This window comes from Coregonus clupeaformis, chromosome 14 (assembly GCF_020615455.1).
Source record: "Coregonus clupeaformis isolate EN_2021a chromosome 14, ASM2061545v1, whole genome shotgun sequence".
NCBI classification, from domain to species: domain Eukaryota; kingdom Metazoa; phylum Chordata; class Actinopteri; order Salmoniformes; family Salmonidae; genus Coregonus; species Coregonus clupeaformis.
In genome coordinates this window covers 30,854,909-30,870,614 of record NC_059205.1, presented here as the reverse complement: position 1 = coordinate 30,870,614, position 15,706 = coordinate 30,854,909, and the positions used below count along the sequence as shown (strand labels likewise).

At 40.5% G+C, this 15,706-nt stretch overlaps 1 protein-coding gene across 5 annotated transcripts in view; it reads right to left on the bottom strand.

Moving 5' to 3' along the window:
- The window catches only part of LOC121581022 (voltage-dependent R-type calcium channel subunit alpha-1E-like), a 92,154-nt gene extending 82,055 nt beyond the window's left edge, over positions 1–10,099 (bottom strand). For all 5 annotated transcript variants that reach the window (XM_041896329.2, XM_041896325.2, XM_041896327.2 and 2 more), the window contains exons 1-2: positions 9,999–10,099; positions 8,540–8,679 (exon numbers count right to left, since the gene is read on the bottom strand). In XM_041896329.2, the coding sequence (XP_041752263.2) occupies positions 8,540–8,679; positions 9,999–10,013 (155 nt within the window). In that variant the 5' untranslated portion in view covers positions 10,014–10,099. The remainder of the gene's footprint in view (positions 1–8,539; positions 8,680–9,998) is intronic.
- Positions 10,100–15,706: the final 5,607 nt, after the last annotated feature.

Sequence of the window (15,706 nt, the reverse complement as noted above, 5' to 3'; positions counted from 1 at the left end):
CCTACATTTCAAAATGGTCTGAGAAGAACAACATTGGCAGGGCAATTCAAGCATAGCTAATATACAGTGATAATGAATTGGGCATATAGCCTACTGCACAAACCTCATTGCTACAGAACTGCTACAGAACTGTTTATTGGTTAATGTTGCATAGGCTTACGTTTTTTAAGTCATGTTTTTAAAAGATCTGTGCAGTAGATCTCAGCATACATTTTCAAATTAAAGGTGCACCAATTTTAAAGGGATGGCTTTAGATAAATGTACTGAAAACCCTATTGAATGAAAACTCCATGAGAAATTCTGTTCGCCAGCAAGTGGGAGGGATATCAGCGGTTGTATTACATTTATTCAGCGCACGCAAGGGACACACGCCTGCAAAGCCCGTTACGCACCTGCATAAGGTAAGTCTGAATACCAACTACTGAGAAGTGCGAAGGAAAGGCGTACATTTACTAAGACTGAATCGGGGCCCAAAATGAATAAGATATATTTTGCATCTACAGTAGAGCCTCTGTTTTGGATTCTTCCAGTGATGGGCAACTATTCTTCCAACACTAAATGGTGATAGAACAGCTGTTGAGATAGACCTGTTGCCATGTTCTCACAATGTTAGATATTAATGTTCTAGATACATTTCATGAGAACGTTGCAAGAACATTCCTGTGTCCAGTTTTCGAAGGGTTGGGACAATATTCCATCAAAGTCACATCAAACATACACAGAACATGGTTGCCATGTTCTCAGAATGTAAAAATGTCAATGAAATGTTGCAAGAACATTTCTGTGTATCAGTTGTCAGGACGACACCTGATGGTCCCAAAGATACGTTGTCACACAAAAAAATAGTAATTACACATTATGTCTTGTTACTGTTGCCAAGCCCATTAAGGCCCATTATGGTGACCGTATTACCACCACATCGGCAGTCACGAGTCATGATGGCAGTGAAATTCCACGAGACCGTTTAGTCACGGTAATTAGGCTTCTCCAAGCTCTGATGCTGCTGATGGTCATTAGTAGCCTACTAAACGTGCTAACTGCCTGGTACTCAGCACTCTATTGTCCCTCTAATCACTCTGACATCAATGCAAATGTGATCGTAAAATCTAATCAAACACTTCATGAGAGCCCATGAGCTCATGTTGCGCAACATTTCTATAGGCTATGCAATTGCGTAAGAAAACAGAGTGATGGCCTCTATTAAAAATGGGAGGATCCCATCATCTTTCTATAGGATAGGCCTACTAATGATCTTCCCCAAACTTGAAAATCACGCGCTGTGTATGTATGCCAGTTAGGCTCTACACCCATTGTAAAGCAGATTAATGTGCTTAATTTTAACAAGTTATTTGGCCACTTTAGTTGTGATACAAACCTTATCAAAACATATAGGTCTATGGGCTACATGAGGTGTGCAGCAATGATTAGAAAAAGTCGCAAAAAAAATACATTGTTTCTTGCCTTAAGCTAGGCATCATTCACAAGTGATAACATATAATTCACAAGCGATAGGCTAATATTGTCACCCATCAGACTATTCTTGATTTAGTCTTGTCTTTACATATACTAAATCATATACACTACCAGTCAAAAGTTTGGACACACCTACTCATTCAAGGGTTTTTCTTTATTTTTACCAAGTTTTACATTGTAGAATAATAGTGAAGACATCAAAACGATTAAATAACACATGGAATCATGTAGTAACCAAAAAAGTGTTAAACAAATCAAAATATTTTTCATATTTGAGATTCTTCAAATAGCCACCCTTTGCATTGATGACAGCTTTGCACACTCTTGGCATTCTCTCAACCAGCTTCATGAGGTAGTCACCTGGAATGCATTTCAATTAACAGGTGTGCCTTTTTAAAAGTTAATTTGTGGAATTTCTTTACTTCTTAATGCGTTTGAGCCAATCAGTTGTGTTGTGACAACGTAGGTGGGGTATACAGAAGGTAGCCCTATTTGGAAAAAGAGCAAGTCCATATTATGGCAAGAACAGCTCAAATAAGCAAAGAGAAACGACAGTCCATTACTTCAAGACATGAAGGTCAGTCAATAGGAACATTTCAAGAACTTTGAAAGTTTCTTCAAGTGCAGTCGCAAAAACCATCAAGCGCTATGATGAAACTGGCTCTCATGAGGACCGCCACAGGAATGGAAGACCCAGAGTTACCTCTGCTGCAGAGGATAAGCCCAAATAAATGCTTCACAGAGTTCAAGTCACATCTCAACATCAACTGTTCAGAGGAGACTGTGTGAATCAGGCCTTCATGGTCGAATTGCTGCAAAGTAACCACTACTAAAGGACACCAATAATAATAAGAGACCTGCTTGGGCCAAGAAACACGAGCAATGGATATTAGACAGGTGGAAATGTGTCCTTTGGTCTGGATTCCAAATGTGAGATTTTCGGTTCCAACCGCTGTGTCTTTGTGAGACGCGGTGTGGGTGAACGGATGATCTCTGCATGTGTAGTTCCCACCGTAAAGAATGGAGGAGGAGGTGTTATGGTGTGGGGGTGCTTTGCTGGTGACACTGTCTGTGATTTATTTAGAATTCAAGGCACACTTAACCAGCATGGCTACCACAGCATTCTGCAGCGATACGTCATCCCATCTGGTTTGGGCTTAGCGGGACTATCATTTGTTTTTCAAAAGGACAATGACCCAACATATGTCCAGGCTGTGTAAGGGCTATTTTACCAAGAAGGAGAGTGATGGAGTGCTGCATCAGATGACCTGGCCTCCACAATCCCCCGACCTCAACCCAATTGGGATAGTTTGGGATGAGTCAGACCGCAGAGTGAAGGAAAAGCAGACAACAAGTGCTCAGCATAAATGGGAACTCCTTCAAGACTGTTGGAAAAGCATTCCATGTGAAGCTGGTTGAGAGAATGCCAAGAGTGTGCAAAGCTGTCATCAAGGCAAAGGGTGGCTATTTGAAGAATTTCACATCTCAAACACTTTTTTGGTTACTACATGATTCCATATGTGTTATTTCATAGTTTTGATGTCTTCACTATTATTCTAAAATGAAGAAAATCGTAAAAAATTAAGAAAAACCTTTGAATGAGTAGGTGTGTCCAAACCTTTGACTGGTAGTGTATGTGGGAAATTTGTTTTGATTGAGAATGGACCATTATTGTGCACCTGTCTCGAAACAGAGGCAGAGGAAAAAATACATGTCATCTATGCACTTAAATAGTGAATGGAGGACGCTTTTACCATGGTTCATTTTCATGCCAGCCAGGTAGGCTATACTCCTGTTGTAAAGAGAAGCAATTAAATAAATAAGTTGGAAAGTTGAGAAATAAATATAGTAAGCCTATCCTATAGAAAGCTGATGGGATCCTCCCATTTTTAATAGAGGCCATCACTCTGTTTTCTCACACAATTGCATCGTCTATAGATATGTTGCACAACATGAGCTCATGGGCTTTCATGAAGTGTTTGATTAGATTTTTGATTACATTTGCATTGATGTCAGTGATTAGAGGGACAATAGAGTGCTGAGTACCAGGCAGTTAGCAAGTTTGGTAGACTACTAATGGCCATCAGCAGCATCAGAGCTTGGAGAAGGCTAACAGTCACGTGGAATTTGACTGCCTTCATGACTCGTGACCGCCGGTGTGGCGGTAATACGGTCACCACAACAGCCCTACTTGTGAATGATGCCCAGCTTGTGTGCAGTAAGGCAAGAAACTCATTTTTTTTGCAACTTTTTCAAATCATAGTCCCACACCTCATGTAGCCTAGCCCATAGGCCTATATATTTTGATACGGTTTGTATCACAACTAAAGTGGCCAAATAACTTCTTAAAATTAAGCACATTCATCTGCTTTACAATAGGTGTAGAGCTTAACTGGCAGCACATGAGTTTCATGTTTGGGGAAGATAATTTTCACCATAAAAATGCACCTTCATAATAAAAGCATTACATGCATAATCACATTTGTGGTCACTTTTGATAATGGTGTTTTCCCTCTAATGGAACATTTACGCTTATAGCCTACTGCTGTGTGCGCATTGCTGCGCTTATAATGTTAAGAAATAGCCTAATCGTTTATCATTATTTTAAGCTAAACACTCTGATCTGTTGCGTCAGCCTCATTGCAGAGGTGCTTCGAGCACGCAGCCGGGAGAAGGGAATTATAATTATTATATTCATCCCAAGGGCCACTGGCCGCAAAAAGCATGGATTGTTTTAGGGGGCATTACGGCCGCACAAAGGGGATGCCGCCGGGAAATTCTAGACATTATCAAGTGCTTGTCAAATTGAGAATGAGAGACTGATGAAGTGTGTACAGCTTGCGCAAAAAAACAAAGCAGAGCTCATGCCTTTCATGCAACTTTTTTCAAATCATCATTAGAGTCGCATCATGCAGCCTTAGAATGTATACAAAATCAAAACATATATCCCAACGTTTGTATCACAACTACAGTTACATAAATAACTCTAAATTAAGCATATAGGAGTACCTGTTTCTTTGTTAACCGCTCAACAAAGAATAACCACATGTGCGCACTCCCTCAAATCGTTTGGAGAAAATATCCTTTCTATCTTATTCAGCCATGTTCAATTGTATTCTTCATACTATAAAATAATATAAAATAATGCCACAGAATTCTAAGCAAATCTTGTCTGCTAAATTAACTAGTGTAGCCCACAGCCATATGGCATAGCCAGATCAGGGCCTTACATAAGGACAACTCAGAGTATGCTATTCTGTTCTTCTGAAATAGACTACATTTTATTCATATCATGTTTCTTTAGAGCTTTTGTGATGGTGTATGTTATATTAAATGAATTTATTAGATGTTTTAAAATGTAGATGTTCCAAGATCTGCATCAGTGGATGGTAGGCTATGTGTGGATGCCAGGAGATTCTACATTTAATTAATGGTCAATTACCGTGAGTTATTTGCTTGACAATCACTGGCTGACGAAATGTAATGACCGCCACAGCCCTACTCACACACACTGCTTTTAACATATTGTTTTCAACTTACATATTTTATACACTTTGACATCCATGATTGCACTGTGCATGTTCATTTACAGTAATTATTATTCAACATGTCCTCACCTGGGATTTAAACTCACAACCTCTTGGTTCATGGCATTTGTATTTATTATGGATCCCCATTAGCTGCTGCCAAGGCAGCAGCTATTCTTCCTGGGGTTCAGCAAAATTAAGGCAGTTATACTTTTTAAAAACATTACAATACACAGATTTCACAACATATTAAGTGTGTGCCCTCAGGCCCCTACTCTACTACCACATATCTACAACACAAATTCCATGTGTACGTGTGTGTATAGTGTGTCTGTTATTGTGTGTTTGTGTGCATGTGTCTGTGCCTATGTTTGTGTTGCTTCACAGTCCCCTTAATTCCATAAGATGTATATTTATCAGTTTTTTAAATCAAATTTTACTGCTTGTATGAGTTACTTGATGTGGAATAGAGTTCCACGTAGTCATGGCTCTATGTAGTACTGTGCGCCTCCCATAGTCTCAGGTGGCATGTCTTGTGGGGTATGCATGGGTAATTGCGACAAAGCTGTGTGCCAGTAGTTCAAACAGACAGCTCGGTGCATTCAACATGTCAATACTTCTCACAAATACAAGTAGTGATGAAGTCAATCTCTCCTTCACTTTGAGCCAGGAGAGATTGACATGCATTTTAATGTTAGCTCTCTGTGTACATCCAAGGGCCAGCCGTCCTGCCCTGTTCTGAGCCAATTGCAATTTTCCTTAGTCCCTCTTTGTGGCACTTGACCACACGACTGAACTGTAGTCCAGGCGCGACAAAACTAGGGCCTGTAGGACCTGCCTTGTTAATAGTGCTGTTAAGAATGCAGAGTAGCGCTTTATTATGGACAGACTTCTCCCCATCCTAGCTACTGTTGTATCAATATGTTTTGACCATGACAGTTTAAAATCCAGGGTTACTCCAAGCAATTTAGTCTCCTAAACTTGCTCAATTACCACATTATTCATTACAATATTTAGTTGAGGTTTAGGATTTAGTGAATGATCTTCCTGCTACTCCACCATGTCTGTGTCGGTTATCAGTTAAATTGACTATTCTCTCATCATTGATTTGACTTATTTCAATATTAACCTTCAACTATACTAGCCCAATAAGCACATGCCCTAGAGCTATCCCTTATTGGGACAGTGGTTAGGGTGTTTGTCATTGGTGCTGATGACCTGGGTTCGAGACCTGCTAGGAGAAATACCCTACTCTCACATTCTTAGCAATATATGATATTGCAATTTTGGATTGTATTCATCAGACTTGTTTATATGGACATAATGTGTATATATTTCTCCTCTTTCACATATTTCTGGAACTTTGACTACCTCTTTCACACATTTCTTTGGCCAAAGTTCCAGAAATGCGTCAAATCAAAAAGGTAAAAAAAGTATTTTTAAGCTTTGAGACAATTGAGACATGGATTGTGTATGTGTGGATTGTGTATGTGTGCCATTCAGAGGGTGAATGGGCAAGACAAAATATTTAAGTGCTTTTGAATGGGGTATGGTAGTAGGTGCCAGGCGCACCGGTTTGCAACGCTGTTGGGTTTTTCACGCTCAACAGTTTCCTGTGTGTATCAAGAATGGTCCACCACCCAAAGGACATCCAGCCAACTTGACACAACTGTGGGAAGCATTGGAGTCAACATGGGCCAGCATCCCTGTGGAATGCTTTCGACACCTTATAGAGGTGGGGCAGGTAGCTTAGTGGTTAAGAGCGTTGTGCCAGTACCCCAAAGGTCGCTGGTTCTAATCCCCGAGCCGATTAGGTGAAAAATCTGCCGATGTGCCCTTGAGCAAGGCACTTAACCCTAATTGCTCCTGTAAGTCGCTCTGGATAAGAGCGTGTGCTAAATGACTAAAATGTAAATGTAATAGAGTTCATGCACCAACAAATTGAGGCTGTTATGAGGGCAAAAGAGGGTGCAACTCAATATTAGGAAGGTGTTCCTAATGTTTTGTACACTCAGTGTATGTTAAAAGCACTGTTTGTGTGAGTATGTCTAACCTTGCCAACAGACAAAGAGCTATAAATGGATCAGGGGTTCACCAATCAGTGCTGTGATTATGAACTTTTTTTTCCTTCCATGAAACGTGTCTAAAACATGAATATATTATGTTCTGAGAACATGGCAACCATGTTCTGTGTATGTTTGGTGGGACGTTGATGGAATATTCTCAGAATCCACAGAAAACTGGACACATTAGTGTTCTTGCAATGCTCTCATTTAACATTTCTAGAACATTAATATCTTAAGTTCTGAGAGCATGGTAACCACATTCTCAGTAAATTATATTTGACATTAAGGGAATGGACTCTTGGAAACATTCCTTGCAAATCACGGGAACATTCCTATGAAAACGTTATGACTCTTAAGGGAACGTTCTCTTAAGTTGTGGGAACGTTTGTTGTTAGCTGGGTTTTTTATGTAAGTGCATTCAGTAAGAGAAAGTGGAGAGAGAAAGAGATAGATGTGGGCGTTGGGGTTAGCTTTGATGTCAATATGCCAACAGCTATATTCCCTGAATACTGTATGCTGTTTGCTGCTTCTCCCTCCACACAACAGAACTGACCCAATATGGATGTCAATAATATTGACTTAAAGCATTATGAATAAGTAAACATAAAGCATAAATTAACCCATTCCTGGGGGAAAAAAATAACGGTCTCTGTGTCTCTCTCTCTCTGTCTGCCTCTCTTTTTTTCTCTCTCTCCTTTTCTTGCATCAAATCTTCTTCAGGACTACATTTACAGGTCCTGGGGGCAAAACAGGTTTTCGACACGACAGCCAATCCACTTATCCACCCACCTATCTGCTGACCACACTGTGCAAGGGGAGCACACACTTTCCCTAGTTATGCATAAACACACGTTAGTTGTTACACATTTTCAGTTCGTAATGGTGAACAGCTATCTAACCAACACAAGTCATGACATGAGCAGGTATCCATGGCTACACTGTATCAAAGCAATTGAATAAGATTTCTTCACCAATTTACTGCTTACGGTATGTTTGTCAGACAATAATATAACATTAGGCATTACATTGCAGGACTGCATTGCATACAAATGACTATGTTTCATATGTCCAAGGTTTGGAACTATGGATCCATCCTCATATACAGTACATCTAAGTACAAACACTGACTGAAGCCCAACGCACACAATGTATAGTCATTACTGTAGCAGTCACTGCCTAACTGCCATAGACTAGATCCATATGGATCTGTTTGCAATAGAGTCCACAACAACAAACTACTGTGGACACCCACACAGCCATACCTTTGGAGGTCACAGAAAAGAGAGGGAAGAGGCCCATGCTGCCACTCACCCATTGAACTCAAAGAAAATTTTATAATTTAGGCCTTAAACCCAAAACATTGGCACAAAATAAACAAGTGATATTTGTGCAGGAGCTTATTTTCTTTGAACTATTAGTCCAAATTTCACACACATATGCAAAGCAATCCATATTTCACTAGTTGTAACTCACCCACTGACCACCACGATGAAGTCCATGATATTCCATCCATTCCTCAGGTAGGAGCCTTTATGGAACACAAAGCCCAGGGCCACCAGCTTGATTCCAAACTCAAAGCAGAAGATCCCGATGAAGTAAGGCTCAGTACACTCCTGTAGAGGAAGAGACAACATGGATACAATAGGATATCAGAGGGCCAGGAGCCAAGATGGCACCCTAGTTACCCTACAGGTGTAGGATCTTAATTTGAGCCAGCAGGAAAATAATCCTCCAGCAACAGGAAATGTTAATTATTGTAGGGGTTAATACATTTTTCGTTAGGGCAAATCAAGTCTGAAATTTCAAAATGGAATTGCAAACTTTAGAAACCTTTTAAAAAATCAAACACACTACAACTTTGCATTTCCTCAGGAAAATTCTCAGCAACAAAAGAGTCATCAAATTAAGATCCTAAATCTGTATATAATGCCCTATGGACCCTGGTCAAAAGTAGTGCACAATTATACAATGAGTGTTCAAAACATTATGAACACCTGCTCTTTCCATGACATAGACTGACCAGGTGAATCTAGGTGAACGCTATGATCCCTTATTGATGTCACTTGTTAAATCCACTGTAGATGAAGGGGAGGAGAAAGGTTAAATAATGCTTTTTAAGCATTGAGACAATTGAGACATGGATTGTGTATGTGTGCCATTCAAATGGTGAATGTGCAAGACAAAATATTTAAGTGCCTTTGAACAGGGTATGGTAGCAGGTGCCAGGCGCACCGGTTTGTGTCAAGAACTGCAATGCTGCTGAGTTTTTCACACTCAACAGTTTCCCGTGTGTATCAGGTATGGTCCACCACCCAAAGGACATCCAGCCAACTTGACACAACCGTGGGAAGGATTGGAGTCAACATCGGCCAGCATCCCAGTGGAACGCTTTCGACACCTTGTAGAGTCCATGCCCCGACTAATTGAGGCTGTTCTGAGGGCAAAGGGGGGGAGGGGGAGTATACATTGTACACTCAATGTATATAATATATAGATTAACTATCTTCAAAGTAATGACTCAGAACGTCAGTTATTTTAGTGAATTAAATAATTAATGTTACATTTTACCACTTTAGACTGTACAAAACAATAAAAGAAAGGTAGCTAGCGCACTGCAATGTGAATAACTTGTTGGATTCATTCAGAACTTCTTGTTCTCACTTTCTGCCACAAGGCATTCTGGTACTTGCAGTTTTTTTTTAACCAATAGGCCTACAAAATAAACATTCTAATAGTTCTCAATCACATTAATTGCAATGCAATACAATGACTCTTGTAAATAACATCTGTAGATCATTCTTAATTAAATTAGCTGTGCCACATTTAACTCTGTAACCCATTTACTGTAAGTTACAACACTATGGTGAATAGGGTGCCATTTGAGATGCTGCCTAAAAATGTAATATAAACCAATCAAGGCCTGTAGTCTCACCAGTCTTTTGGCCATGGGAGTCTTGTCCTCCCCAGGAAGATGTTGCTCCAGGGCCAGAACGATGCAGTTGGCCGTGATGGTCGCCAGGATCACCCACTCAAACGGTGTAAGGGCCACAAAGTTAAGGAAAGGGCTTTTTTACACTATCATATACAGTACACAACAATCATTTGACAAACACATGATAGTGATAATGCTATTTATATTGGTGTTGGGGGGAGGGGCATATCATTACAATGGAATCTATTATACTTCTATGGCTGTGGATGTTGGTCGTTCCAGTAAAATGAAAATTAGATGGATGGATTATCAGTTGATGGATGGATGGACGATGGAATGGTTGATATAGAGAATGGCATCGAAACAAAACAGTCCGAGATAATACAGTATCCATGGCAAAATTACAGTAACAGTTATCTGAGTGTGCTCAAAAGTCAATTTGACCTGACAGCCTCTTCCCACAGGACAACTCTTTGTGGGACCTGTTGTATGTGAAATGTGATACCCACAGATTTGCTGCTGCATCGCTGTGTGTGTGTGTGTGTGTGTGTGCATGTGTGTGTGTGTGTGTGTGTGTGTGTGTGTGTGTGTGTGTGTGTGTGTGTGTGTGTGTGTGTGTGTGTGTGTGTGTGTGTGTGTGTGTGTGTGTGTGTGTGTGTGTGTGTGTGTGTGTGTGTGGGTGTGTGTGTATGAGAGACTGTGTTTGTCTTGACTATGGTAAGAGGCGCCACATGGGACACTCTCTCCTTCATTATTCATTTCTAGCCTTGAGTGAAAATGGTGTCATTAACTCACTACGGTGGGATGTGGCGGGGGCCTCTGGGAGCTACTGTGAATGAGTCCACATCATGTCAGCACGACTCAAACTATTTAAAAATAGCCAATCCAGAGAACAAAATAATACTCCTCAACAAAATAATACTCTCCAGATTCATGACTCCCATTAGTCACTCACAGTCACTTGAATTAATATTCACCACCAACTACCAGACCTGGGCTCACAAAGTACAGTTTTCTTTCAAATACTTTAAGCGTTTGATTGAGCCTGCCTGGAAGTGCCAAGTGTATACGATTTGCACTTTGGGGAAAATTCTATTAGGTCCATTGCCTCAGAAAAGCTCAATCAAGTGCAGAAAAAAAAACGATCTGGTCCTGAACACTCAGTCTCACAATTATACCTCCAACCCTCTGTGTTAAACTTGCCTTGACCACTCTGGTCCCACACCCACACAACAACTGGGATGATGGTTAGATAACAGCAAGCAGGAGAGTGACACAGTGTATGAGTATGATAATACTCAAAAGAGCAGTGAATTGCATTATGGAATCAATGCATTATCTGTATTGCTACAATGTAAAGCACAAGAAAGTATTGGTACATATGTAGGATCTTAATTTGAGCCAGTTTCATACAGCAGGAAATTAATCTAGCAGAAACAGGAAATGTGAATTATTATGTGGATTATAATTAATGGACATTTTTGTAGGGGTTTATATGTTTTTCGTAAGATCAAGTCTGCAATTTCAAAGTGGAAATTACAAACTTCAGAAGCCTTTTTAAACCTCTATATATACACTACAAGTTTTAAATTTCCTGCATTGCAGGAAAGTTCTCCTGCAATTGGGTGATCAAATTAAAATCCTACACCTGTACGGCTATAAGAGTTATACTCTTAAGTACTAGCATTACACAACGAAGCAGTCTCTGTCTCTTTGGTGGATATTGATAGATAGCATAGAAAAGGCAACAAAAAAAACTAGTTTTGCTTAGTTAAGCAGATCACTGTAGTGGTGTAGTAGCCCTTCCTCAACTCTAAAAGTATCTGCAATGACCTACAAGGACAGATATTCATGTAGGAAAACGCATAAGTGAAAAGAATAATGCATTTGTCCTGACTCCTACTCATGTTTATATTCCATCATGCACCAAGGCAGCAAGAGATATGCCTACAACCTACGCCCACAGTATGCAGAGCTGATCATCACATGCATGTTCTGTTAACTTCAGTGAGCACAGCCAGCTCACATTCACACAGCATTTTATAGCACAATAGGTACATCTATGGGTTTGAGGGAGATGGATAAAGGTACAGAAGGTAGGCCAGCTATTTAAAGTAGTTGTCATGAAAAATGGAAAAATTATAGATTGACAGACTGACAAACAGACAGTAATATTGGACTAATAGACAAAGACAAATGTGCTGTACCTCATCAAATAACAGATTGCACAGGGCCTAATAACAGTCCAATCAAATCTGAACAACTACAGTGATGACTGAGGCCAGCCATTATATAACCTGCTAACCCAGTCAAGAATGTGAAGTCCAAACAACTAAATTCACTAAATTCCAATAGTGAAACATTTGTAGAATGGCGCACTAGATAAGTATGGCGCTTTCCATGGTGCTGAACTGCACTAAAGTCAATGTAGCTATAAGCAATACTTTTTGACAACGGAAAACTACTCTTAAGTGATGTGATATTCAGGAGGTAAGCCTAACTTGTGAGTGAGAGTGAGTCTGTATAGTATAAGGAAGGATATGGCCATTCTATGATCCTCTTGGCAGTTTTCCGAATTAAATTGTCCTCGGCGAATATAAAGAGGGACCTGTTGACCGTGAGGCAGTTCTGCCGGTGGGGAATTGGGTTGTAGAGAGCCATTGTGCGCGCCCTCGCTGCTTTGGTTTGTTTCAGCGTCCCTGACCCTGTACCTGAAGCCGTGTCCCCGCCGTCCTCCCCGCGCTCCGGGTCCCCGGAGTCTCGGGAATCCATCGCCATCTGAACCTCGTCTCCAAACCGAGCCATTCTATGGAAGAAAAAACGAGGATGAGACTTGCTAAATGTTGTTTTCTTGTATATCAAAACAGATGAAAAAGCTAATGGGTTGAAATAGTAAAATATCCACTTTCAATCCATTGACAGCCTGAGACGACCTGTTGGAGCGCCAATATTACCCCCAAAAAAGTTACATGTAATGTCATTCCATGCTGAAGTAAACTACAAAAGGTAAAATTCGTGATGCGTTTTAATACAAATTCCATTATGTATAACGATTCGGTTACACGGATTGTAAAATCTCTCAATCTATAGCCTATCAATCATCCCCATCTGTCCGGGCGAGTGAAAAGTGATTGTCAGCCTCGCTCCAGGCAAGTTTCAACATAAGCACATCATTGGATCCACCGACTTTCTAAACATTATTAACTTGAGTTACGTACACTATAGAATGCATGTTTAGCCTAAACCAAGTTGATTTTCGTCTCCAACTACTTTAAGCATCTCCTCTCGTCCAGCCAAATTCGATATTGGTAACCTTCTGAAACGATTGGTATACTAAAACATTTTTGCATTCCTTTATCCGCTTATCAATCAGAAATGTAATTGTAGAGAGAAACATTTGGCGCGATAATACTGGTTTGATAGGCGCACGCTTATCTTTCAATGTGATCACCTGCCTCTCTATGAAGCGCGAGCTCCCGCACGCTTGCGCAACCCCCTCCCACGTCTTTCAGTGTGGCAATTTTCAACATCCATCTGAATGAGAATTATCATGAGATAGAAAATCATATTTCCGTTTCCATGGCAATACATCTTTCAGCGTTCAAGGATATACGCTGACATTTTCTCAAAATTGTCACTTTCCAAAAATACACATGAACTATGCATTATATAAATCCATTATCCACACCATTTGAAGGTTCTTGTAAGTTCTACATTTATAGCAAGAAGCATAATTCATAAGGGGGTGGGTAGAAGGGCGGGGTGAAATCGCCTTTGAAATTTAAGGAACACATTAGTTATCCTATCTGTGAGCCTTATGTTATAGTAAAATACAGGTAGATACACATACTGTAGGCCTCTTTCTCTGCAATGCATTTCGAAACGTTTTCTGCAAAACATTAGGTGTGTCATTTGTACCACTAGGTGACAGTCATTGCATCAGTGAACACACCATCAACATGAACTGTAAAGGTTTCTATAGAACCACTAACATAACACTAGCCTCCCACTGGGCACCAACTGGTTAAATCAACGTTGTTAAGGTATTGTGATGTGGAATCTACATGGACAATACATTGGATTTGAAAAAAGTCATAAAGTGTTGTTTTGAGGGTAAATTTCTACCATAGGAATATGTCATCATGGTAACCAATTTTCATAATAGACAAATCTTGTATTAAACAACATCATATCATCAAAGTAATATCAACTATAAGAAAAAAACCATAGGCCGGGAAGCACCTTCTACTGGAGAGTTGACCTATCTACAACTATGTCTTCCATCCAGGGTTTTAACCAGCCCTGCTTAGCTTTGATATTTGTCACTGACTATAACCAATGTAATATAGTGAGAATGATTGTTGATAAATCTCCAATTAATAGATTCACTGTTGCTATCGAAGTCCAAAGGGTAGGCTCAACAGAGCAAATTAAATGTGCAGTGCCTTCGGAAAGTATTCAGACCCCTTGACTTTTTCCACTTCGTTAGGTTACAGCCTTATTCTAAAATTGATTAAATTGTTTTTTTATCCTCATCAATCTACACACAATACCCCACAATGACGAAGCAAAAACAGGTTTTTAGAAATGTTTGCTAATTTATAAAAATAAAAAAACTGAAATATTACATTTACATAAGTATTCTGACCCTTTACTCAGTACTTTGTTGAAGCACCTGTAATGAATACTCAGGGAGAAAAAGGTGTAGATTCACGCACAGAGCGTGGCAGGTGTTTATTTCACCTTCGCAGAAGGCAGGAATCGTGGTCACGATCAAGGATCTCTCTGTACTTTGCTCCGTTCATCTTTCCCTTGATCCTGACTAGTCTCCCAGTCCCTGCCGCTGAAAAACATCCCCACAGCATGATGCTGCCACCACCATGCTTAACCGTAAGGATGGTGCCAGGTTTCCTCCATACGTGACGCTTGGCACTCAGGCCAAAGAGTTCAATCTTGAATTCATCAGATCAGATCATCTTATTTTTCATGGTCTGAGAGTCTTCAGGTGCCTTTTGGCAAACTCCAAGCGGGCTGTCATGTGCCTTTTACTGAGGAGTGGCTTCCGTCTGGCCATTCTACCATAAAGGCCTGATTGGTGGAGTGCGGCAGAGATGGTTGTCCTTCTGGAAGGTTCTCCCATCTCCACAGAGGAACTCTAGAGCTCTGTCAGAGTGACCATCGGGTTCTTGGTCACCTCCCTGACCAAGGCCCTTCTCCCCCGATTGCTCAGTTTGGCCGGGTGGCCAGCTCTAGGAAGAGTCTTGGTGGTTCCTGTCACGCCCTGACTTATGGGACTCTTGTATATTGAGTCAGGGTGTGGAGATCTAGGTTATTATTTCTATGTTCTCATTCTAGGTTTTGTATTTCTATGTTTGGCCGGGTGTGATTCCCAATTAGAGGCAGCTGTCGCTCGTTGTCTCTGATTGGGGATCATACTTTAGTAGCCTGTTTGTTATCATTAGTTGTGGGATCTTGTTCCGTGTAGAGGCTTGTTTTGTGTTTAGCCTGAGGACTTCACGTTACGTTGTTTTGTTGTTTTTGTTCGTGTGTTTATCTTTATAATAAACATGTATGCATTTCACGCTGCGCCTTGGTCTGACCCATCCTTCAACGTACGTGACAGAAGATCCCACCAAACACGGACCAAGCAGCGTGCCCAGGAGCAAACACCCTGGACACAGGTGGGGAAGATGTGGTCTTGGGAGGAG